Raw genomic sequence first — 23,322 nt, 5'->3', positions numbered from 1 at the left:
GTGTCTACCACACAGATTTACGGCTCATCCACCTGGGCACATACTGTGCCACCTGAATCGAGTGCACGTCTTGTCAGACTCGAGCCGTGTTTTCTCTGAATACTTTTCTTCCTCTATTTTGTCTTTTGGGAACTCCTGCTTGCTCTTCTCACTTTAAGTGCCTCTCTGTAGACTGAATCCTATGACTTTGCTTTGCTCTACTTTTCTATTCCTTCTCTCTGCAGCTGAGTATTGTGACGTTCACATCGCAACGCCAGTACTCATTTCTACACTCTGTGGGGTCCCCTTTCCAAAGAAACCCATTATCTGTCTTTGTGCCTTGCTTTCACGTGGTTTCAACTTTTTGTTTTTAATCATTTGTGAAGGGAGCTATTGTTATAGAGGTTCATGTGTTTTTATGACCCTAAAAACCTGGATGTTATTTTGTTCATGTGTTCGCTGACTCCCGCGGCAGCCCGGTTCCTCATATTTTGTAGTTTTGGATTATGAACTCATGTTGGGTTTGTCCATCAGAATCCTGGTGGACATGGGTTGAGGGTGTCTCCCTCTAAAAGGTATTTTGTTTGCTTCTGTCATTTGTTCCAAAGACAGGGCCAATTTCTCTATTCACTGGTCAGTCTTAAAACTGGGACAGGAGTAGGGTGAATTCCAAACTCTGACTCACATGGGGTGCTGGTCAGGGCTGATGAGTCATCAGGGCAAATCTTCCCCCATCGGAGCCCATGGAGAGAAAGACAAGCTTCCCACCCAAGTGAGATTTTGCTGCTAGTCCACCCTTTTCCTGTACGGAGCGACTTCTGAAATCTCTGAATTTGTAAGTTACTTCAGTACCCACTGTCTGCCTCGCATGCCCCAAGGCCTTGCTTCATGTCCTCCTTTGGTCTTGAACACCCAAGCTTTGGGGTCAACCAAGTTACACCCACAGGGCAGCTCCAGCTTCAGCCCCTAAACTTAATCTTTGGCTCTCAGTTCAGTTCAGCTCTCTGGTACCTGGTAACGCCATTCTTGCCAGCTGAACTATGTATTTATTTATTTATTTATTTATTTATTTTATTTATTTATTTTTAATAAATTTACTTTTATTGGTGGTCAATTTGAACTATGCATTTAAAAGAATGTTATCTATTATTGGTCATTTCTGATAAAATGGCTTTCACCTTGGGTGGTCTGATATATTGCCAGAAAAGGGAGTTCTAACCTTACACATTTAATATGAAACCTAATTGTGAACTAGGTGATGGAGAGGTGATGAGGAGATGTCATGAACTTGCTGGTTTCCAGATCCGGGGGTAGGGGGCCCTGTAATGCTTGCCAGCAAACAAACAAACAAACAAAAAAAAATAAATGAGATGTTGGTATGGTGTCTGGACTCCTGGTTTAAGAATAAACTCCTACTTTTCTAGGTATAATGTACATTATGAAGACAAAAAGGTGTGATTTAGGGGAGTCCGACAGCTGTCATTCTGTATATTCCGGTGTGTGTGCCCACAGGCTCACACTTATGTTTAATTAGCGATGCAGTTTAAAAATAAATCACATTCTTTCTATGCAGCATGTTCAGGGACGTAAGCCCTCTATGTGCCCTGGGACTGTTCTGATGTTTATTAGATCTGTTGTCTTAATGATTTAAATTTATTCATGGACTTCAAAGCTCATTAGCCACAGGTAATTCAGATAGATTTTATAATGAGGCATATCTTATAAAAATATAACACTCTAGAGCATCATTACCCTTCTGTTAGTTGTAAGAGATGGTCTCTTCTTAATTCTCCACAGACTGGAAGAATTTCACCTCGGTATGAATCTCTGCACACAGTGGCACTGGACTCCCTGCTGAAAGGTTTTCCACACTCAGAACATCCAGGGGTTTATATTCCCAGGTGGGCTGGGACTCGGGACAAAGCCCGCACTCTCCCTTCACCCATACAGTTTCTCCCTGGTGTGGATTCTGTGGTGGCGAATGAGGTTCGCCTTCTGGGAGAAGGTCTTCCCACACTCTGAGCACTCGTACGGCTTCTTGCCCATATGAGTTCTCTTGTGGATGATAAGGCAGGAGTTCTGCGAGAAGGCTTTCCCACACTCGCTGCACTTGTAGGGCTTCTCCCCTGTGTGAGTCCTCTGATGCAGGATGAGGTGAGACTTCTGGAAGAAGGCTTTCCCACACTCGCCACAGCCATAGGGCTTCTCGCCGGTGTGAATGCGGTAGTGGATGATGAGGCACGACTTTCGCGAGAAAGACTTCCCGCACTCTTTGCAGCCGTAGGGCTTCTCCCCCGTGTGGGACCGGTGGTGCTCAATGAGACGGGACTTATGGGAGAAGATCTTCTCACACTCGGAGCACTTGTAGGGCTTCCCTCCGGCAAGCACTGCGACTGGCACCGATATGCTTATCTTCTGGGGCAGTGTCTTCCCACCACCGCTGTCCCCCCCGGGTTTCTCTTTGGTATGATTTCCCCGGCGTTTGGGGAGGCAAACCTCCTTCTTGCAGCTGAGGCCCTGTGCACCAGGTGCAGAGGGCTGCTCACCCCCATGAACCCTCCGGTGCACAATGAGTTCCGGTTCACAGGAGAAGCCTTTCCCACACTGGGGACACCTGTGGGCTTTCTCGGCACTGCCAGCACCCTGGTGGGCACGAAGGGCCTGGTCACGGCTGAGGGCATTCCGGCACCTGTCACACTCACGTGGCTGTACTCCAGAAGGGGGTGTTTCGAGCTTAGAGTACAGAAATAAGTTCCCCTGTCCATCACACTCAAATCTCCTTCTGGCGAGGTAGGCATTAGGGCTAACGGCTACATTACATGGCAAACTCATTCCACATGAGTCACAGGTATGGGCCGGCTGCTTTGAGGGAGCCTGGTTTGTGTCCTGAAAGACTGTTTTTTCAATTGTGCTACATCCGTGATACCCTTTCTTGGCTAGTTCTTGCTTGTCAAGGATTGCAATGTGCCTCAGAAGTTTGTCTTGGTGTCCCTGGGGTCTACCTACTTGGCGGTCAGCTTGCAGAATTTCTTCTAGGGAAAAAAAATAATGCCACAAACTTGTTAATCTTTCCAGGACCACGTCACAGAACTAAATTATTTCAGAAAAAGGAGTAAGATTAACTTTGTGGTTTCAGACCTAACTGCCGAGATTCAATCATCACCGTCATGAACGTACAACAAACACATCCTAGTCCCTTGGCTTTTTTTTTTTTTTTAGAAGATATACTTATTTATTCTAGAGAGAAAGTGAGAGCAAGTGAGCATGAGTGGGAGGGACAGAGGCAGAGGGAGAGAGAATCCCAAGCAGACTCTGTGCCAAGCACAGAGCTCAGTATGGGACTCGATCTCAACCCTGAGATCACAACCCAAGCTGAATCAATAGTTGGATGCCCAACCGACTGAGCCACTTAAGCACACCATCCCTTGGCTTTTGAAAGGAAAAACTGGGATACTGGAAATAGGGATAAAACAGACAATAAATATAAGCAGCTTTGCTATTAATAAGTTTGACACAGTCATTTGGGAAGAAGGTGAAGACACAAGTAAAAGGGAGTACAAGAGAAGCCAGTGGGCATGTTGGTGTTCATGTCACCGTGACACCTACTGAGGTTATTAAATGTTGGATTATGTATCCTGTGCTGAGATACTCATTTGCTTTGATTTTCATTTACATTTTATTTTTTTTTAATTTTTATTTATTTATGATAGTCACACACAGAGAGAGAGGCAGAGACACAGGCAGAGGGAGAAGCAGGCTCCATGCACCGGGGGCCCGATGTGGGATTCGATCCCGGGTCTCCAGGATCGCGCCCTGGGCCAAAGGCAGGCGCTAAACCACTGCGCCACCCAGGGATCCCTTCATTTACATTTTAAACCACAAACTGTACCTGCTGTTTCACCTCTGACACCCACACCCAAAGCCACCATGGAGCTCCTTGGTTTAAAAATGCTGAAGTTCCTTGAGTCATACTGCTGAATTCCTAAGGGACAAAATCAATGCCTACTAATCTTCCCCACCAGGATGCTCCCAGTGGGGACCCGGCAGCAGGGTATTTTTAAAGCTCCACAGGTGATTCTGGTGTGCACCCCTGATTAGTAACATCTTCCCTGAACAAATGCTTGATAAAAGACCCTTGTGGAAGGAAGGGGCTGTTAGTCAATGTCTACCATGTGTGTCTCACAGAATAAGGACAAATAAGATAAAAGCTCTTCTCCTCATGGGATTATACTGGGATGGGGATAAAGGAGTTTCATTTATGACCTATTAAGCAAAATGGGGCCATATTCCATAGTTTTGAAAGAAGACAAATTTAAAGTCATATAAAAGGGAGAAACTAGTTTTTAAGGCATTTCACAGTATAAGAAACGATCACTAAAATAAAATGAGTGGCACAAAGAAGTTATTTTAAAATAGGGGCCATCTACAAGTCCATGAAAACATGAGGAAGTCTGTTTCATAACCATTGGGGAAAGTGTAACTGAAGCTTCTAGAGAAAAACTGAGCAAGGCAGGTCTCAGATGGGAACGGTGGGGTTGAATAAAAGAGTAAATAAAAACAGGATAGGTCTTTCTCTTAAACCCAGGGAAAGAACAACAATCATGTATGGATGTGTGATATGTGTAGGTAGCAAGAGTTATGTAGGGCATCTCAAGGTCTTGGGCCAATGGTCTGCAGCTGCTGGCAAACACCCAAGGCTTTTAAGAATAGTTGCCCGAAACAAAAACATATCCGAAGTTCTGCTCTATGACCAACCAGATGTCACTGCCCACCCTGTAAGCTGCTGCTCTCTCACCTTGAAAGCTCCATCTGAGGATTTCCTCCTCTTCCATCCATGGTTCTTGCCCTTGCTCCAACCTGGAGATCACAGCTGGTTTGGAGACTTGACATCCTGTTAATGAGAAATATCCCTGCTTATGAGGATTTGTGCTGAGCCACTAGGGCCATCTAAGGAAGTAGAAGGTTCAGGTGGCACAATAAACATTTACATCTTGGCTGAAGAACAGGCATTTCACTTGGAAGGTAAATTCACAAATAATGCAGGTGAGATGAGAGCCAGACTTGTTGACCACTGAAACCCATGGCCAAATATGCTTAGTACATAAGGGGTTTTGCATAACTGAGAAGAGAAAGGAACTCAGACAGAATCGGGAGACACAGGAAGCTTTTCTCACCCACGGAGACCAGGTGGCTGTAGTTCTCCAGCATCACGTCCCGGTACAGCATCCTCTGTGTAGGGTCGAGCTGTTGCCATTCCTTTCGGGTGAAGCCCACAGCCACATCTCTGAACGACAACGACCCCTGAAACAACACAGTCTTGATTAATCTGGAATGCTCAACACAGAGTACCAAAGGTGTAGAGGTGATGGATCTTAGCACCTTTGATGTCAGGTTTCCCCATGTTAAGTGGAAGCTTAGCACGCCCCTAACTCTATTACATTTTGTGGAAGAGAAAAAAAAAAAGATCATTAGAAAAGATCTCACTTCTGGATCTCTATTTATTCATTCACTCTTTCATTCAGTGTGTAAGCATCTATTGAAGATTTGGTATGGTAATGGCATTCGGCCTGGTGGTTGGGGTTGAAAGCTGAAAGTGACATTTCTCCTATTCTGAAGGCATTCGGAGGCTGGTGGAGCAAGGTAAACAGAAGACTTCCATATGGTATGATTACACCAGAAGCTTCTGGAAGTATATTAAGGACAGAACAGACACAAAGACAGTAGTCAAATTCAATGTCCTGATATCAAGTTAAGCTTCTTTGGAGGGTGCCTTTGAGCAGAATCATAAAAAGTCAATAGTGTGTCCTGATGTCTGAAGGATATTTCCTATCAAGAGGCATGGCATGAGCAAAGGTAAGGAGTCACCAGTCAAAATTCTGGTAGGAATTGCAAATACTTGGGAATGACAATGTAGAATATAATGTGTGTGTGTATGAGAGTGCGTGTGCGCACACAGATCACAAAACAAACAGTTTTTCTCCTATAAGGCAATGGGGATTTAAGTATGGTATTTAAGGAGGGGAGCTACAAAAGATGATCTGATGTAGAAAAAGGTAGGGAGGGCAGCCCCAGTGGCTCAGTGGTTTAGTGCCACCTTCAGTCCAGGGCGTGATCCTGGGGACCCGGGATCGAGTCCCATGTTGGGCTCCCTGCATAGAGCCTGCTCCTCCCTCTGCTGCATCTCTGCCTCTCTCTCTCTCTCTCTCTCTCTCCCCCTGTGTGTGTGTGTCTCTCATGAATAAATAAATAAAATCTTAAAAAAAAAAAGGGTAAAGGGCAGCCCCAGTGGCTCAGCGGTTTAGTGCCGCCTGCAGCAGGAGGTGTGATCCTGGAGACCAGGGATCAAGTCCCACGTCGGGCTCCCTGCATGGAGCCTGCTTCTCCCTCTGCCTGTCTCTCTCTCTCTCTCTCTCTCTCTCTCTCTCACTCTCACTCTCTCTGTGTCTCTCGTGAATAAATAAAGATCTCTTAAAAAAAAAAGGCCAAGAAGAGATAAAAAAAATAATTTTTTAAAAAAAGGTAGGGAATGACTGGGAGGGAGTGAATAACTACAATTATAATCAATGACATGAGATATGATCAAAATTAAGGTAGCAACAAGAGGAAAACAGAGAAAGGATTCCACAAACACAGAACAGAGCTTGGCTCTCCTTCCCCTTCTCCTTCATCTTCTCTCTCTGGATGGATTAAGGACCAAAACAACAAATTAATTTGTACTGTAGTAATGCTATAACAGCATGTAAATCATTAACATAAGTATGGAATTTAAATGGCAAAAGTATAAGAATAACAATAACCATAGATTTATTCATCGAAACACTATAAAAGCAAGTAAAATCTGACATAAATAACAAAGTATGAATGTGTAAGAAGTAAAGTGTAGAGTTGCCATATGCAATTGAAGTTAAGTTGTTATCAGGCTAAAACAGACTGCTAGAACTATAAAATATTCAATGCAAGCCTCATGGTAACCACAAAAAATCTATAATAGATACACAAATATAAAAAAGAAAGAATCAAAACATTATCACTATAAGAGATCCAAACCACAATAAAGACAAGAGAGGAAGAGAGAAGAACAAAGAAACTACAGAACAGAAAACAATGAACAAAGTGGCAATGGTAAGTCTTTACCTACCAGTAATTACTTTAATATAAATAAACTCAACTCCCTAAATTAAAACATAGAGTGAGTTGAATGGGTAAAAAAAAAAAAAAAAAAAAAGACCGAAGTATATGCTTTCTACAAGAGACTCACTTTAGACTTCAGGACACATACTGGGTAAAAGTGAAAAGGTGAAGAAAGATATTCCAAGTCATGCAATGGTAATCAAAAGAGAGCTGGTCTAGCTATACTTTTATCAGACAAAAATAGCCTTTAGGTCAAAAGCTGTCACAATAGACAAAGAAAGAAAAACAATAGACACAGAAAGTCCTTATATAAGGGTCCACTCAACAGGAAGGTATAACAATTTTAAATACATATGCACCCAACATCAAAGGGCCTAAATATATAAAGCAAACACTGACAAATCACAAGGGAGAAACAAAGTATTACAATATTAGTAAGAGACTTAAATAGCCCACTCTCAATAAAGGACAGATAATGCAGACAAAAAAATCAACAAGAAAACAGTAGAAAGGAACAATACTATAGACTAAATAGCCCTAAAAGATAATTATGGAACATTCTACCCAATAGCAGCAGAATACTCATTCTTGTCAAGAGCAGCACACAGAATGTTCTCCAGGATGAATCACAGGCCGTCAGAAAACAAGTCTTAACAAAATTAAGACTGAAATCAGTCCAAGTATCTTTTCCAATGACAATGAAATGAAACTAGAAATCAATAATAGAAATAAAAGGGGAAAATTTTTAAATATCGATAATTAACACATCCTTAAATACTAGTGAGTCACAGAAAAAATTAAAAAGGAAATTATAAAATATCTTAAGACAGATGAAAACAGACCAAACTTATGGGATGCAGCAAAAGCAATACTAAGGGAAGTTTATAGAAATGAATAGCTACATTAAAAAAAGATCCCTGGGTGGCTCAGCAGTTTAGCTCCTGCCTTTGGCCTAGGGCGTGGTCCTGGAGCCCCAGGATCAAGTCCCGTATCAGGCTCTCTGCATGGAGCCTGCTTCTCTCTCTGCCTGTGTCTCTGCCTCTCTCTCTCTCTCTCTCTCTCTCTCTCTCTCTCTCTCTCCCTCTCTGTGTATCTCTCATGAATAAATGAATAAAATCTTAAAAAAAAAAAAAGGAAGAAAAGAAAAAAGAGGGATGCCTGAGTGTCTCAGTGGTTGAGTGTTTGCCTTTGGCTCAGGGTGTGATCTCGAGGTCTAGGGATCAAGTCCCGCCATCATGCTCCCTGCGAGGAATCTGCTTCTCCTTCCACCTATGTCTCTGCCTCTCTCTGTGAGTCTCTCATGGATAAATAAAATCTTAAAAAAGAAAAAAGACCGCAAATAAACAATCTAACTTTGCACCTCTGGAAAAAAGAACAAACTACACCCCAAATTGGCAGAAGAAATTAAAAAAGATTAGAGCAGAAATAAATGAAATGGAGAACAGAAAAATAATAGAAAAAATAAACAAAACCAAAACTTGTTTTTTTGAAATGATAAACAAAACTGACAAACCCCTAGCTAGACTAAGAAAAAGAGAAGACTGGAATAAATAATATCAGAAATGAAAGAGGAGACATTATAGTTGATGCCACAGAAATAAAAAGGAACATTAAGATAGACAATTCTGTGCCAACTAATTGGACAACCTAGAAGAAATGAATACAATTCTAAAAAAAACTACAAGCTACCAATACTGAATGAAGAAGATACAGAAAGTCTGAGCATACCAGTAACAGATAAGAGAATGAACAAGTAACTAAAAATTCCTAAAAAAGAAAATCCCAGGAACTTTATAGGTGAATTCTACCAAAAATTTAAACAATAATATCAATCCTTCTTAAATTCTTCTAAAAAAAAAAAAACAGATTTATTTTATGAGGCCAGCATCGTTCTGATACCAAAACTAAGACATCACACAAAAAGAAAACTATAGGCCAATATCCCTGATAAACACAGACACAAAAATCCTTAACAAAATATTAGCACATCAAATTCAACAGCACGGTAAAAGACACCATGACCAAATAGGATTTATCCCTAGGATGCAAGCATGGTTCGACACACGAAAATCCATGAGACACTACATTAATAGAATAAATGATAAAATAAAAAATCAGCTCAACAGCTGCATAAAAAGCATCATTTCACAAACGTCAACACCTTTTCACAATTAAAAGCTCTCAGCAAACTAAGAATAGAAAGAACTTAACATGATAAAGGCCATTTATGAAAAGCCCACAGTTGGGACACCTGGGTGGCTCAGCGGTTGAGCATCTGCCTTTCACTCAGGGTATGATCCTGGAGTCCCAGGATCGAGTCCCACATTGGGCTCCCTACATGGAGCCTGCCTCTCCCTCTACATGTCTCTGCCTCTCTCCTTTTGTCTCTCATGAATAAATAAATAAAATCTTAAAAAAAAAAAAAAGAAAAGAAAAGCCCACAGTTAACATCATACTTAGTGGTAGAAAGCTTTCCCTCTAAGACCTGAAGAAGGCAAGGATGCCCGTTCTTGCCTCTCCTATTCAACACAATACTGGAAGTCTGGCCAGAGCAATCTGTCAAGAAAAATAAATAAAAGGCATCCAAATCAGGAAGGAAGAAGTAAATGTATCTCTGCTCGAAGTTGATGTGATCTTACTGAATCTTACTGAAGTGGGTCTCAAAGATAGATCTGCATTCTCATGCTCCTTGTAGCCTTATTCACAGTAGCTTAGAGATGGAAACTGCCTAAGTGTCCATCAGTGGATGGACGGACGATGTGTACACATGCTATTAGCCATGAGAAATATCAACCACAAGAAAGAGGGAAATCCCTTCATTTTGGACAACACGGATGAATGTGGAGGACGTTATGCTGAATGTAATAAGTTGGACATAGGAGGGCAGATACTGTATGATTCCATTTTTATAAAGACTCTAAAATGGCTAAATTCCTAGAACCAGGGCATAGCATGGTGGGTACTGGGTGTTGTGAGGGGCAGGGAAGTGGGGAGGTGCTGATTAGGGATACAATGTTTATTATGGAAGATGAGTAAGGTCTGAAGATCTACTGTACAGCATAGTGTCTAGAGTTAACCATCCTGCATCGCATGCTCAAAAATTTGCTGAGAGGGCATATCTTATGTTAAATGCTCCTACCACAAAAAGAAAAAGAGTACATATATTTTAAAAGGGTGCTGGAAGAAACTTTTGCAGGTGATGGATTTAAGTCTGTGATGATGGTTTCATGGCTGTACACTTATCTCTGAACTCATCAAACTGGGGAGCCTGGGTGGTTCAGTCCATTAAGCGTCTGCCTTCAGCTCAGGTCATGATCCCAGGGTCATGGGATCAAGTCCTGCATCAGAAGAGAGCCTGCTTCTCCCTTTCCTTCTGCCTCTCCCCTCACTGGTGCTCTCTTGCTCTTCCTCTCTCTCTTGAATAAAAAAATAAAATCTTAAAAAAAAAAAGACAACTCATCAAGTTGTGCATACAGTTTTGGATGTCAATCATACCTCAATAAGGTGGTTTAAAAAATAGAATTTTCTAGTCATCTTTAAGTAATAAAGAAAATGAATTTTTAGTAAGATCTTAGTCTAACATATCTAGAATATTATTTCAATATACAATTATTTTTAAATTACTGATATACTTTTCATTCTTTTTTTATACCATATATTCAAAATCTGGTGGGTGTTTTTCACATTACAGTACATCTCAATTCAGACACCATATTTCCAACTTCACTTTCATGAAATGTAGTCCTATAAAAACAATAAAATTGTGTTTGATGGGAAAGTAGTTTACTCTGGTTCTGTTTCAAAATTTAAGTGGACGGGTGCCTGTGTGGCACCGTTGGTTAAGTGTCCAACTCGTGGTTTCAGCTCATGTCTGATCTTGGGGTTGTGGGATCAAGCCCCACATCGGTTCGGCACTCCACACCCAGCATGGAGTCTGCTTGGGTTTCTTTCTCCCTTTCCCTTTCCCTCAGATAAACAAATAAATCCTTAAAAAATAATAATAAGGGGTGACTGGGTGATGGGTACTGAGGGGGGCACTTGGCAGGATGACCACTGGGTGTTATGCTAAATGTTGGCAAATTGAACTCCAGGAAAAAAATAAATAAAACAAAATTTAAGTGTAAATGAAAAATTCAGGTCCCCAGCCCTACTGGCCACTCTTTGGGTGCTTGGTATCCACCTGTGGCCGCTGGCTACCATACTGGACAGTGCAGGTCTGGACAGAAGTACTGCTGGGTTCCTTGGCTGCGGTTATGTGTCGGGCAGATAAAGCTACGGTACAGTTCAATCACCGAGGTCTCCACTCTAGATCTGCCTATCTGTCTGTCCACATTCCACACATCCTAACTTCATCGCCTAAAAGATGTGAGATCCCCGGCAAATAACTTAGTATCTCCAACCTCTATTTGTCCATCTGTAAAATGGGAGAAGGGGTTAATAACACCTATCTCACAAGTTCATTTGTGAAATAACATATGGAAAACACAGAGACCAGCGTGTAAGCGCTCAACAGGTAGAGCTTTATAACTTTTATTATCAATATTTGTTTGCCAATTGCCCTGAGGGGCAGGCTGCAGTGAGACCTAGTTTCTTATAAAACAACAGCTTCCCCAAAAGGCACAGATGAAACCTCCAGCCCTAGCACAGGTCTGACAGCCTCAAGATGCAGCCGGCTCTGTCTTCTGAGAAGGCCGTGGAGCTGCTGCTTCATTTCCAACCCTCTCATACTGGTCCTATACCCAGATGTTTCTGGTGTCAAACATCCAGATGGTCTCCGCTCTTTAGGAACATATACTCTCATTAAAAAACAGGTTCCCCAAGCCAGAACCTGAGACCCCATGAAGGTCTTTCTTCCTCGAGTGGACAACTACGATGTTTGCCCGCAAGGCCTCGGCTTCCTCCAGGGCTAGCAATCTCCCTCTAGCACCCTGAGCAAGTGCTGCTCCTGGGGGCACCCCACCGCAGCCCCAGCCTCTCCGCCTTAGACATGGACAAAGCTGGGCCAATCTGAATCTCTCCCAAAGACCGTGCAAACTGGCTCTACAAGAGGGAACTTGGTCCATTTCTCTGGCAGAACTGGTAACTTTGGGGTGTGAGCCACACCGATGACACTGGTATGAGAAGGAAGTCACAGAAACAGAGGGAAGGGACCGGAAAGATTCCAGGTGACACCTGAGTTCCTAGCTGTGACTGTCTGAGTCCCAGCTGCACACCTGCTCCTCCCAGTCCAGGTACTGCCTAGATTTGGGGTTTGCCCTAAAGCAGTTCTAGCTGGGTTCCTGGCCTCCTGTAATGTGACGGATGCTGACCAACACACTTGCCGTTCATGCGCTCATGGGCCTAGGGCAAAGAGAGGGGCCCTTAAGGACTAATTTGAGGATGCAGACGGGCTGGGAGCAAACATCATTGAAGATCACAATGACCCCATGAGAAAGGAGGGCAAGGGCAGATGTCTGAGGTCAAAGTCGTGAAGAGGCTTGGACCCCAGAAGAGGCCAGGAGCGCTCCGATCATCTTCCCCCCATGCTCCTGCCAAAGACTGAAACTGAGTTGTTTGCTCTCCATCTGTGTCAGAACACTATGATGAAAAATAATTTGCAGGACGTGCTACTTGTTCCTTCCTGTGCACAACAGGCCAATCTGACATCGCAAGGCTGTTAGGGGAGAACTGAGTATTTTTGATTCCTTGGGCAACCGCAACCACAGCTTTGTGCACTGACGTTAAGACCCACCGTTTTTATGGGGGAAAAGAGTCACAGGAGACCTGCCAGCACATCTGCCTCAGTGTTGTCCTTACTCAGGACCCCGCCTGCTAACTCATGTGCCAGGGCCCATCACTAAGCCCCTAAATACCAAAGAACCATTATTTCCTCTGACAAGTTGACATGCTTGTCCAAAGCAGACAACACAAGTCATATATTGGACAGAATCTGTCTTTATATAAAGTGTCAGACACAAGTTTACAGGGCAACTCATTACACCAGCAGCTTCGTGGGCATCCCTCCATCTACCCACTTCCCATCTTCAGTGATCCTGGGTCCTGTTTGCATTGTTTTTATTGGATGTGTTCTTATAAGCTCCCCAAAACCCCTGGTAAGGCAGAGTGCAGGATAATATAAATGCCATGGGATGCCTGGGGGCGTGCTCAGTCGGTTAAGTGCCAGACCCTTCATTTTGGCTCAGGTCATGATCTCAGGGTCCTGGGATCGAGCACCAAGCTGGACTCCCCACTCAGGGGGGGAGTCTGCTTCCCTTCTCTATCCTTCTGCCCTTCCTCCTGCTTATGCTCTCTCTAATAAATAAATCTTTAAAAATGCCACACTCACCTGGCACATGGTCCTTCCCTTGTGGGCTGGGAAAAGCAGATACCTAAGGAAGCAGAGATCGGGGTAGGGAGAGGAAACAATGTGAGAGGCCAAACTCACCCCCAGCCTCTGAATCTGTTGCTGCCACCCCCACCTCCAGGCACGAGGGAGTGACAGGCTTCCCCCAGGGACCCACCATCACACAACGCTCTTGCCTTGGCATGTGATGAGGACCCAACCTTGTGAGGGTTCAATATGGGTTTTTCTTTTCTACTTAATCCACATATGTATCTGTGTCTTCATCACCAGTATGCAAGTTACTAACCCTTCCCCTCATTCCCCAGAAATTTAATTAATAGAAATTTACTCTGAAGAAACAGTCATGACTTTAGACATAGAGCTAGCCACCAAGATATTTATTACATTTTGTTAAAACTCTGAAAAAAGACAGACAGAAAATAACTGAATATCCAACAGAGGAGGACCAGTTAAATAAACACACTACCTCTCCAAGGGAAATGAACTGTTATGTAGCTAATGGAAATAAAATATTAGAAAACTGAGTGATAGCATACTGATCACTGAAAAACATGGCTAAAAACCATTTGATCCCCCACACACAGACGTGAACACACACACTCATGCAGAACAATCTCTGAAACAATGAAGGACAAAAAGCTAGCAGCAGTTCGCTCTGGGTAGTTGGGTTATAACCACTTTCAAATGCTTTCTTTGTCCTTAGGTGAATTTCCTAACTTTTTCTCTGACAAACAAGCACTTCATATATAAAAGTTATTTTTAAAAAATATCCATCATGTGCTAAGCTTCTAACCCAAAGCTTGTCACCGGTTGGGCCCCTGGCAGACATTGAGGACAACTCACAGGAAAATATAAAAATGTGTTCCTTAAGGCAGAGTCGATTTGAATGGAGTTTAGCTCTGGCAGGCAAGGCGTGGATGCCCTCCGGCCCATCCCGGACCTGCTGGGTTCCGAGTGCTTCTCTGCGGTGTGTCCACGGTCATTGTTAGTAAGAACCGCCCTGGCTGCCCTGTGCGGACCTCTGCCCGGGAAGTGGTCCCGGTCTGGCTCTGCCACTTACCAAATATGGGACAAGATCTGATGGCTTCTCCTGAGCCCTCCTCCTTTCCTCATTTTGCCAGGGAACAGGAACACGAAGGTTTAGGAGCAAATATACTGTGGCTGGAAGCATCAACTGGACCCCACACCTATCTCTCTCCTGAACACACACGAGGTTGGTCTTAGGTATGTTCCTACTCAGGACAGAGACACACGGGAGTTGGGTCCAGGAAGTCTGCAGAGACACTAAAACTCTAGAATTACAGAAACTCCATAAAGAATTGAGGGTGTGTTTTTTTTTTTAAATTGGAGACTACCTAAGTGTTTAAAAATAAGAGATTAGTTAATCAATGTTGATACAATTAAAGCATGCCATGCTATGAATCCATTTAAACTATCACACAAATAATCATATAACATGGAAATAGCTTCTGGCTATATCAATAAGGGGGAGAATGAAGGTATGTAATCCATAAGCACATGATTTCACAGATGGGTAACAGGTAGGTGGATGGGCTTTTCCCAGGTGCCTGGAGTTTTAGCTAAATTCCCAAGCACCCCAAATTCTCCGGGGGAGCTGCTGGATCCAACCTAACAGATGCCTCCCTTTAGAGAAGGAAGGGTGGAAGGAGAGGTGTCTACTGAAGGTTTTGCTTCTGTCCCATGCCAAGAGGGGTGGTGGCAAGAGAACCAGAGGGAGCCTGCAAAAAGAGGATGTGTGCCTGGCTGCAGAAACTCTCGGGCATGTGGTGGTTCGACAGAGTGGGGAACAAGCGCTCCGGGGGGGCAGATCTGTGTATGCAAGAGCCCAGCAGTAGGAGGCAGCCTTGAAGCCAAGGAACTCCTAAGGTAGAGGCTGGCAGAGGGCCACCCTGGTGGCCAGGAGAGGAGAGGGAGTAGGAATGGGAGCGGCCTGCATAGAGTGCATGTGTTGGAATCAGGGTGTGAGGGTTTCCGGTGCAGCGAGGTTGGGGGGGGGGGCGGGCCTGTGTGGAGGGCAGGAAGGTAGGTGGGCATGAACTCTACAGCAAGGATATGCCGCGAGCAGGCTGCCTGCCGGGCACCAAGAGCCAGCCCTGAGAAGCTGTACCAAGGAGCCAGGAGCCAGCCACCAAGGTCTGTCAGAGAGCCCCTGCCTGTGTCACAGGCTCTGCACCCCCAAAAAGTCATCAGGTGGCCTCCTGTGTGGTAGAATGTGGAGCTACCAAAAAGCACCAAGCAAGGAAATGTTGGTGGTCCTTTTCTTCATTTCTCCTCCTCCTGCCCCTCTACCCCCACCATGGAGAAAGAAGCTGGCCGATGAGAGGGTTAAGGAGTCGCAGAGACAGAAGAGATTGCAGGCCCTCCATCTGGGGATAAAGACCTGCAGCCCCCCAGGGAGAGAGGAAAGCTTGAAACTGGACCTGGACGGAAACATGAGCTGTTCACTAGACCACTGGCAGCAAAGAGAGACGGTTCTTTATCATAGCTTCTAGGAACTGAACCGCTCGGGGTTACCTGACCAATCACCCCGTCAAGGACATATTCTGGCTTGAACTTTGTCCCCCAAGAAGAAATGTCAGGGATCCTAGCCCTCAGGATCTCCGAATGTGGCCTTGTTTAGAAAGAGTCTGTAAATGATTGTGAGGGCGGGCCCCAACCCAACCCAGTATGACTAGCGTCCTTGTGAAAAGGGGATATTGGGGCCCAGGGCCTCACACAGGACGAATGTCAGGGAAGATGAAGTCAGATGCACCAAGGACTGACAGCAAACTCCCAGAAGCTGGGGAGAGCCTGGAGCAGGTGCCCCATCCTGGTCTCAGAAGGAACTGGCCCCCGCTGACACCTGCACCTCTGGCCTTCTGGCCTCTGGAGTGGAGAAAGATTACAGATGTAATCTCTGTGCTTCCAGCCACCCCAGGGTGTGGCACTTTGTCAGGGCGGCCCCGGGAAATGAGGACAGGAAGGCAGATTCCCCAGCATGGGTCCATGAGGACACTCAACTCTGCTTCCTGCCAGTGTACATCAATGTCAGCACGTGGGATGGGTTTTTGTAAAAACATATAAAGAAAAAATTCTGTACAAAACACACAGAATGTTAACAACGTGACCTTTGCATGGTAGGACCTGCTTGTTTTGACATAGTGGCATTTTCGATTTTTTTTTTAGACAATAAACATGTGCTCACTGTTCAATATTGAAATAGTTCATAAAAATATACATATATCATCTTACTGGGTTTTCTCTCCAGGACCGCCTATCAGAGTCCTTCCCCTGGAGGAGAGGAAATCCGTGGGAGGGTCTGAATGGGTGGAGGTGGGAAGGGGCGGGTTTTAGCGATGACCCGAGGCGCACGGGAGGAAGCCCCCGCCTGGTGTCGGGAGCCCTGGGCGCTAGTGCTGGCTCGGCCTCTACTGAGCTGGGTGGCTCTGAACACCTCTCTCACGCGCATTTTCTTTCGTCTTTAACATGTGAAGGAAAAATGAAATACTCTTAGGTTAAGAAAGCAACTTCTATGCCTTGACTACATGAGGAGGGTCTATAATCTCGCAAGTGCTGGAGTGTGGGGCAGGAGAGGGGAGCGAGGAGGCGGGACAGAGGGACAGTGAATGCACCGCATGTAGAGAGATCCGGGCGGGATAGGGGGCAGGGAGCTGCTCTCTCCTCCCGGAGTCATGGGGATCCCTTCCCTCGTTCCTGCTTCTCACACCCTAAAGCAGGGGATCCCCTCTCCTAGTAAACCTTCCCCTAAACCAAATCCTAGATGATCCCCTGATACGATGGCATCCCCCAAATTCACAGTCAGCAAGCAGGTCCCCAGCTGTTTTAGGGACGCTTTTCTGGGGGCGTGGATCTCCAGCTTCAGTGCTAAGGTACAAGGTGGACCTCAGAGAGGGAGCCTTGCTTCCAAAGTAGACTGCTGCTCCAGTGGGTCACCTTTACAAGAATTATCCTACCAGCGGGGGCGTTTGGGGCTTGAGGTCTGGCAAAGCTCTGCTCTCCTGCTGAGAACTTACCCGTGGGCTGGAGGCTCAGCTCCTGCTTCCAGACCGTCTGGGGGTAGGAAGGAGCTGGAATGTGCAGACAGGACTGAGCCGTCTTGTCCCAGCCTGATACTACGCCTTTGCAAGATATTAAGAACACCTGTAAATAAAAAGACAGTATGGTGAGACTCATGTGAAAACATCAGCAGGACATTTACCTCTGACTGGGAGCAGAGAGAGTGGAAACACAGAAGGACCCCATGCCACCCCGTGGGAAGAGCTGAGAGAAACCTCAGCGGACAGCAAGCCAGAAATCAGGGGCCTTGGGCTTCAAACCTCCGGACCTGGAACCCCCCTTCCCCCAGCCCTCTGTGAGCCTGGGACAGACTCTCTACCCAGAGTCCCTGGGAAGAGGCCTGTCTTCCCATACTTTGATTCTGGCCCTGGGAGATCTGAGCAGAGCCCCAGCCAGCCATGTGCCCCCGCTGTACTGAGCTGCCAGGTGACAACGGGTGCTGCTTTAAATCACTGAATTTGTGGTAATCTGGTACACAGCCCTGCCGCTGGCTTGGTGCTAAAGGAAGGCTTAGGGCTGGGCCACAGTCCACAGAGACTCCCTGGGTAGCGAAGGTCTGGAGTGGAATGGCTGCTATTGGGGGAAACACAGGAAAGCCCCATCCTTCCAGAAACTTCTCTTCTGAGAAACAAAGCCTTATACTGCCACCAAGGGAAAGGCAACAAAACCTGTTGCTCCCAGAGCATAGGTAAGACCTATGGCTCCTGGCAGAGAAAAGGGAGAAAAAAACCCTCTCCCATGGGAAGGGAGAGGTATATGTTCTAGGTTCAGAGTCTCCAGGCCTCCTACCGCATGGGGGAGGGGCAGCATCTCTGACAAGCACCTCCTGCCCCCCCACTCAGGGACCCAGGGCCCAGGCAGCACTGAAGAATAAGCAAGAGCATCAGCGCATCAGCACTAGGAGAAGGTCGCAGTGGGGGAACAGTAACCAGCCTGCGCCACCCACCCCCCCCACCCCACCCCCCCCACCCCCGCCAAGCACAGAGCTGCAGGAGAAATGTGGGGCCAGCAGGGCCTGACAGTAACCAGAGCAACAGTAAATGCCAGCCCTGTCAACTCTTGACCACTCACGTTGCATGCAACCTCCAGCCTCCCAGCCCCACACACAGCCTCCAGCCTCCCAGCCCCACACACAGCGACACTGGAGCAGAGGTCTCTACTCCTACACACAATGCCCGGCATTCATTTAAAAAAGAAAAAAGATATGAGACATACAAATAGCAAGAAAGAACAATCCATCGTAGGGACAAATGCAAGGCGGCAGAAGCCAACTCCATCTCAGGTCTGTGCACAACAACACATGTACAGGATGCCTTTGTAGCTCAAACACACGTGAAACAAGCACACGTGCAAACAGGAACCTGACAAATCCCTTACCATAGTGAAAAGGTTCTAGTGAATGTTTTCAGAAACAAAGATTCCAGATACAAAAAATAAATAGAAAGTATTCAACATCTGAATGACAACTTAAAAGCTAGACCTACGGGATCAGTCAGAAGAATGTACTCGATAATCAGAGAATATACATTCTTTTTAAGCACATCTGGGTTGGTTATAAAAATTGACTCCACTTTAAAAGAAAAAAAAAAGGGCAGCCCCGGTGGCGCAGTGGTTTAGTGCCGCCTGCGGCCCAGGGCGTGATCCTGGAGACCCTGGATCAAGTCCCACGTCGGGCTCTCTGTGTGATGCCTGCTTCTCCCTCTGCCTGTGTCTCTGCCTCTCTCTCTGTCTCTATGAATAAATAACTAAAATCTTAAAAAAAAATTGACTCCAAAAAGCTAAGAATAAACCTCAACATATATGTTAAAAATCAACATTGCATGGATGCCACTCTACCAAAAAGCAATACAACTGGAAAATAATAAGAATGCAGATTTATTCACAACAACGACTGCAAAAATATTACATATCAAAACTGGGGCCTAATTACACACACTTAAAAAATTACAGTCCTAAGATCTGCATTAGAAAAAAAGGAAAATTAATGACACTTATTGCAGGAAACTAGCACAGAAAAAAAGCAAACCCAAAAGACATAAACCAGTGTGAGCAGAGATTTTAAAAGAAGAAATCAAAGAAAGACCAGAACAGGTTTAAGGAAAAAAAAATCCTGCTACAAATGTATTACCTGAATCTAATCATGGCGAGACATTAGACAAATCTACATTGAGGAACGTTCCACAAAATAACTGGCCTGGACTCCTCTAAAATATCACTCTATTGAAGACAATGAAAGATTTGGGAACTGTTCCAGAGAAAAGATGACAAAGGGATGTGGGAGGAAGAAAAGCAATGCATGATCTGAGATCTCCCGAGCTAGAAAGGGTCTTCCTGAGACAACAGGTGAAATCTAAGTAAGATCCGTGGACAATCGTATTGCATCAATACTAATTTCCTAGTTTTGCTCATTATCCTGTGGCTGTGTGACAGAATGGCCCTGTTTTGGGGAAATGTACACAAAGTATTAACACACATGTATATATGGAGGAGAGAGGGAAAGAAGGAGAAAGCAAGTTGTATATGAATGAGCCAATGATGGCAATGGCCTCTGTGGAGTGGCTCTTAGCAGGCTGAGACCAGGAGCTCAAAAAGACTGGCAGCACCAAACTCAAATGTTAACACATGCAGTTGTGTTAAAGATCACCCAAATATACACAGATTTTTAGTCATTTAGAACCTGACTGCTTTGCCTACCCCATGCAACTGTACCCAGCATCTGGTAGCCATAGATAAAATACACCATGTGGCTATAGAGACCCTTAGCACCTCTGACCCAGAGATACTCAGAGGTATGCTTGTCCTCCTCCCTCCTGGGAAGCAGCACCTGGGCCTCAGCCTCTGGATGGTCTCATGCTGTGAGGGATCTCTACCAAACATGCATGCTTAAATGAAGCTTGCATGGGCTCCTGGTCATAAGGGCATATCTTTTTCTCTTTTTATTTAATTGGCCTTGAAATCGCTTAAGCCCCCTAGACAAATGTGGTAAAATGTTCATATTCCAGAAATTTAGATAAAAAGTGTTCAGAAATCCTCTATACTGTTCTACCACTGTGACGTTTAAGTCTGAAAGTTGTGCCCAAATAAAAAATTGCCAAGAAAAAACTACAATCAATTCTCTGAAAAGATTAGAACTCATAAAGTAACTGGTTTGTATTTAAAACTGGTAAAATAGACAAAGTGCAGGCACCATTGATCAAGAAAACAAGAGAAGCCAAAGATGTAATTTTTAGACATGACAAAAGACAATTTCAGATATAGCAGAGATTTTTTTTCAGTTATGAGATCACTATAGGCAATTTAATGCTATAAATCTGAAATTAAACTGGACAATTTCCTAGAAAAATATGAAGTCCAAAAATTGACAAAGCAACAGAGAACTGGGGGGAAAAAACATTAAACATTCAATAAAATGGATTGGTACTCAAAAATACACCCATCAAGGAAACACCAGGCCCAGTCAAAATCTATTCAAGATTTTTGCCATGTGCATAAGCCATAAATGGATTTGTCTCTGGAATATATGAAAAAAATACTAAAAATAAATAAGAAAAGGACAAAGCAAAATAAATACAGGCAAAGGTAACGAACACACAAAACACACAATATATTGTTTATGACCACATCTAGTAAGTAAATAGCATGTAAGAATAAAGCAATCTCAGGTGTTGTTACCCAGAGAGGAAGGGAACTGGAACGAAGAGTGATATTAAGAGCTCCAATGGTAAAAAAAAAAAAAAAAAAAAAAAAAAAGCTGGTATTCATAAGGTTTTAGTTCTTAAGAAAATCCGAAGCAAACAAATTTAACATTTGCTCAGTATAAACAATGATTACAGAAACTTTTCTTCTTTTTTTTTTCACTTTGCTTTACTTTTGAGATCTTTTCCACGTCACTACTTAAACATAGCAAAGAAGGATCACGGGTTGTAGTAGAAGAAAACCTAACTCAAGACGACCCAAGTTCAAGTCATAATGGAAACAACTGAAATGCCTTATCAAGACTTAAAACTATAGTACAGCTTTCACTTCCCCTACCATACCCCAGCTCAAGTGTGTCCTATCTGCAACAAAAAAGCCTGGAAGAAAGACAAATCCACCTCTATCTCTGTATCACTTGGCATCCTCATTGTGGCCCATCTCTCCATTGAGTGTGGGGAAAGAACAGTCTACACTGAACCGGGTCTACCCCATCCCTTCCTCCACAGTCAGCAAGGGGATGCACTCACACAGCCCCACCTTCTCTCACTCACCCTTGCCAGCACTGGCACAGCTTCACAAACCTGAGATACATCCCCCTATTCACTTTTCCCATGAACTTAACTGAGTTCCCAGCAACCCTACTCACTGCTGGAATATTAACAGCAAAAGACAAATTTCACCATGCCACTGCCTTGCCTGAAATACTTATGGCGCTAATAGGATCCAGTCCGTACCCGCTAGCCCAGCTTGATGTGCTCCCTGAAACCACCTCCAGCCTCACCACACACCCCACCCAGGCTCTTCCATGGTGCAAAACCCAGCAGTACCCACACGTTTCATGCCTATTACCTTTACATAGGCTCTTCCTTACCCCTTATCCTTTTGCCCCCTTTCACCTAGGGAGACCTTATTTTAAGTGTGATTTTCAGTCATGGCTCCCCCAGAAGGAACTGACCTCCTGCCTGGGTGTCCGTTCATCCAGTAGGGATGACTATCAGAGCACCTACACCTTGGTGGTCCTGGGACTGACACCTCCATAGGGCTCTAGCCAAGGAGGGTGCTTCCCCAGTGCCTGACCCAGACACTCAACAAATGTTTGTCGGATGAAGACCGACACCGAAGATCCATGAAATACCAATCATTCCACATCCTCCCTTCCTTGCCCTCATAGCTCAGAGCCTACCGTTAGCTGCGATGTGGGGTCCGAAGGTGTGATGGAGGGTGGGAAAGAAAGGGGGGCCCTTCTCCCTCCTCGGCCACAGGAGGCCCGGGCGCGCCAGCAGAGCTCAGGGACCTGGATGGGCAGAGAAGCTCCAGGTCAAGGGACAGAAACAAATCCACTGTCAGGAAAGAGGGGTGACCATTCGTGGGCAGAGGTGGCCCTCAGCTCACCCGGGCCAAGGCTGTCACTGGGTCCACCGCGCTAAGCCCGTTGCGGACTGTGGGCTCCGACAAGACTGGGCTGCGGGACGACAGAAAAGCAGTGAGACGAGCCTGCCCACGGCCCCCGCCCCAAACCAGACAGGAACCCCGACCCTCCCCAGCAGACGTCAGACGGAGCCGCCCACCGGACCCCCGAGCACAGCACCCCTCCCAGCGTCCGCCAGCTCTGCAGCCGTGGCTCTGCCACACGTGCCCTCTCTACGCTCGGGCGGAGGGAATCGCCAGGCCTAGATGCAGCGGGGGCCTCAGAACCGGCCGGGTCCGAGGCACCGACCACCGCAACCCCAGCCCGGGGTCCGGAAGTGCGCAGACCGCTCTCGGAGACCTCCAGACACAGCCGAGACGCCCCTGGACTGGACGGAACTACAATTCCCGGGAGCCTCCGCGGTGAGATACTTCCGGCTGGCGGTGCAGGCGTTTCCGGCCACGGGGTGGCAGGTATGGGCGAGTGGGCACCGCGCAGTGGGTGCCCGGTGGACCTGTGCGCTGTGAGCGAATGCACCCTGTCCCACGTTGTTGCCAGCGGCAGTCTGGGTCTGGGCTGTGCACAGCCCGGCACCCTGTTGAAGGATGGGTTATCGCTGTCCACTCGGCCACCCATTTAGACGCCAACCTGGGCTTGTCTGCACGCCTCCTCCCAGAAAGTCTACTGC

At 45.5% G+C, this 23,322-nt stretch overlaps 1 protein-coding gene across 7 annotated transcripts; it reads right to left on the bottom strand.

Annotated features, from left to right (window-relative positions):
- Positions 1-1,666: 1,666 nt before the first annotated feature.
- On the bottom strand, positions 1,667-23,010 carry LOC129519234 (zinc finger protein 300-like). Of its 7 annotated transcripts, none has more exons than XM_055339581.1 (9): positions 22,795-23,010; positions 22,619-22,688; positions 22,410-22,520; positions 17,488-17,614; positions 14,514-16,932; positions 13,436-13,478; positions 5,154-5,280; positions 4,775-4,870; positions 1,667-3,011 (listed from the first exon to the last, which is right to left on the bottom strand). In XM_055339581.1, the coding sequence occupies exons 5-9, from the start codon at positions 14,564-14,566 to the stop codon at positions 1,918-1,920; spliced, it is 1,413 nt and encodes a 470-aa protein (XP_055195556.1). In that variant the 5' UTR covers positions 14,567-16,932; positions 17,488-17,614; positions 22,410-22,520; positions 22,619-22,688; positions 22,795-23,010; the 3' UTR covers positions 1,667-1,917. The 7 variants fall into 7 exon arrangements, with proteins under 7 accessions (XP_055195556.1, XP_055195557.1, XP_055195560.1 ...); XM_055339582.1 differs by having other exon boundaries at positions 22,800-23,010; XM_055339585.1 differs by lacking the exon at positions 22,795-23,010 and having other exon boundaries at positions 14,514-14,737; positions 16,706-16,932; positions 22,619-22,765.
- Between the last annotated feature and the right edge of the window lie 312 nt (positions 23,011-23,322).

Source organism: Nyctereutes procyonoides, unplaced genomic scaffold, assembly GCF_905146905.1.
Source record: "Nyctereutes procyonoides isolate TBG_1078 unplaced genomic scaffold, NYPRO_anot_genome, whole genome shotgun sequence".
Lineage (NCBI taxonomy): Eukaryota > Metazoa > Chordata > Mammalia > Carnivora > Canidae > Nyctereutes > Nyctereutes procyonoides.
Note: the sequence above shows the minus strand (reverse complement) of the source record. Positions and strands in the feature narration are given on the sequence as shown.

Coding starts and splice junctions, on each gene's coding strand:
- LOC129519234 (XM_055339581.1), bottom strand. CDS start 14,566: ATGAGGAAAGGAGGAGGGCTCAGGAGAAGCCATCAGATCTTGTCCCAT. Junction 5,281..13,435: donor AGGGAAGGACCATGTGCCAG/GTGAGTGTGGCA, acceptor GTGTTGTTTCAG/GGGTCGTTGTCGTTCAGAGA. Junction 4,871..5,153: donor CAGCCACCTGGTCTCCGTGG/GTGAGAAAAGCT, acceptor TCTCATTAACAG/GATGTCAAGTCTCCAAACCA.